Source organism: Penaeus monodon, chromosome 20, assembly GCF_015228065.2.
Source record: "Penaeus monodon isolate SGIC_2016 chromosome 20, NSTDA_Pmon_1, whole genome shotgun sequence".
Taxonomy (NCBI): Eukaryota; Metazoa; Arthropoda; class Malacostraca; order Decapoda; family Penaeidae; genus Penaeus; species Penaeus monodon.
In genome coordinates, this window is record NC_051405.1 from 5500150 (window position 1) to 5501054 (window position 905).

Here is a 905-nt window from a genome sequence, read left to right on the forward strand (position 1 = left end):
GGTTAAGGTTATTCATATTAAATACATTATATTTACTTTGAGGAAGTGTAAACTTTTTTTTCACAATTGTTGCTTAATGATAGTTTTAAGGACTTTTTTATCCATGGCACTGCATATTTATAATTTTTATCCACCACGCTGAACTCAGAAATAGAGAATATGCAGTCTTGATATCAGTTTTTTACTTAAATAAATGCTGTATATTTTCTCAATATCTATTATTACTGTTGCATGATATAAGTGCATGATGGTGCACAGACATACTTTCAAAGAATTCTCATTACTATTTTTGCTTTGCTTAGATGCATGAAAAAAATTCTGCAGAGACTAAAATAATATCCTTATTAATGTATTTGCATGAAATTCTGGATGTGTATTTGTGTACATGCATGGTCTTAAACATGTGCCCACATACATTTGATCATAAATATGCACATATGTGCATACCCACAAATACAATCACCCACCTAAAACCCACCCATCCACCATCCCACTTGGCCACCATCCCACCCTTCCACCCTCCCACCCACTCATACATACCTATATCTTATTATAGACAATATTTTGAACCCTAGAAGTAATGAATATGTTGTCTTTAGAGAAATTATTTTATGCTGTGAAATTTTCAAGTTCATCATCAAAATTAATTCTGTTAAACAGCCTTCACTATTTGATCCTACTAGCAGTAGAAAAATATTAATAGCTCATGTTCCTATTAGGTGTGGTGGTGAAGGTGGCCTGCCTCGACACATTTCCTCAGTTGTCTATGTCCAAGGGCTAATGGTTGTGGGCTCAGTTTATCTTGTCCATACAACAGCATATAGCATCAAGCAAAAGGAAGGACTGCCACCCCTCAATCAGTTGGCAGCCTGGTGTGTTCTAGGTAAGTCTGACCAAATAGCAAC

The 905-nt window shown here is 35.4% G+C and overlaps 1 protein-coding gene across 1 annotated transcript in view; it reads left to right on the forward strand.

The window, feature by feature from the left end:
• The window catches only part of LOC119585901 (GPI ethanolamine phosphate transferase 1-like), an 18475-nt gene that overhangs the window by 15160 nt on the left and 2410 nt on the right, over positions 1-905 (forward strand). Inside the window, exon 7 of the mRNA XM_037934624.1 lies at positions 720-883. Within this exon, the coding sequence (XP_037790552.1) occupies positions 720-883 (164 nt within the window). The remainder of the gene's footprint in view (positions 1-719; positions 884-905) is intronic.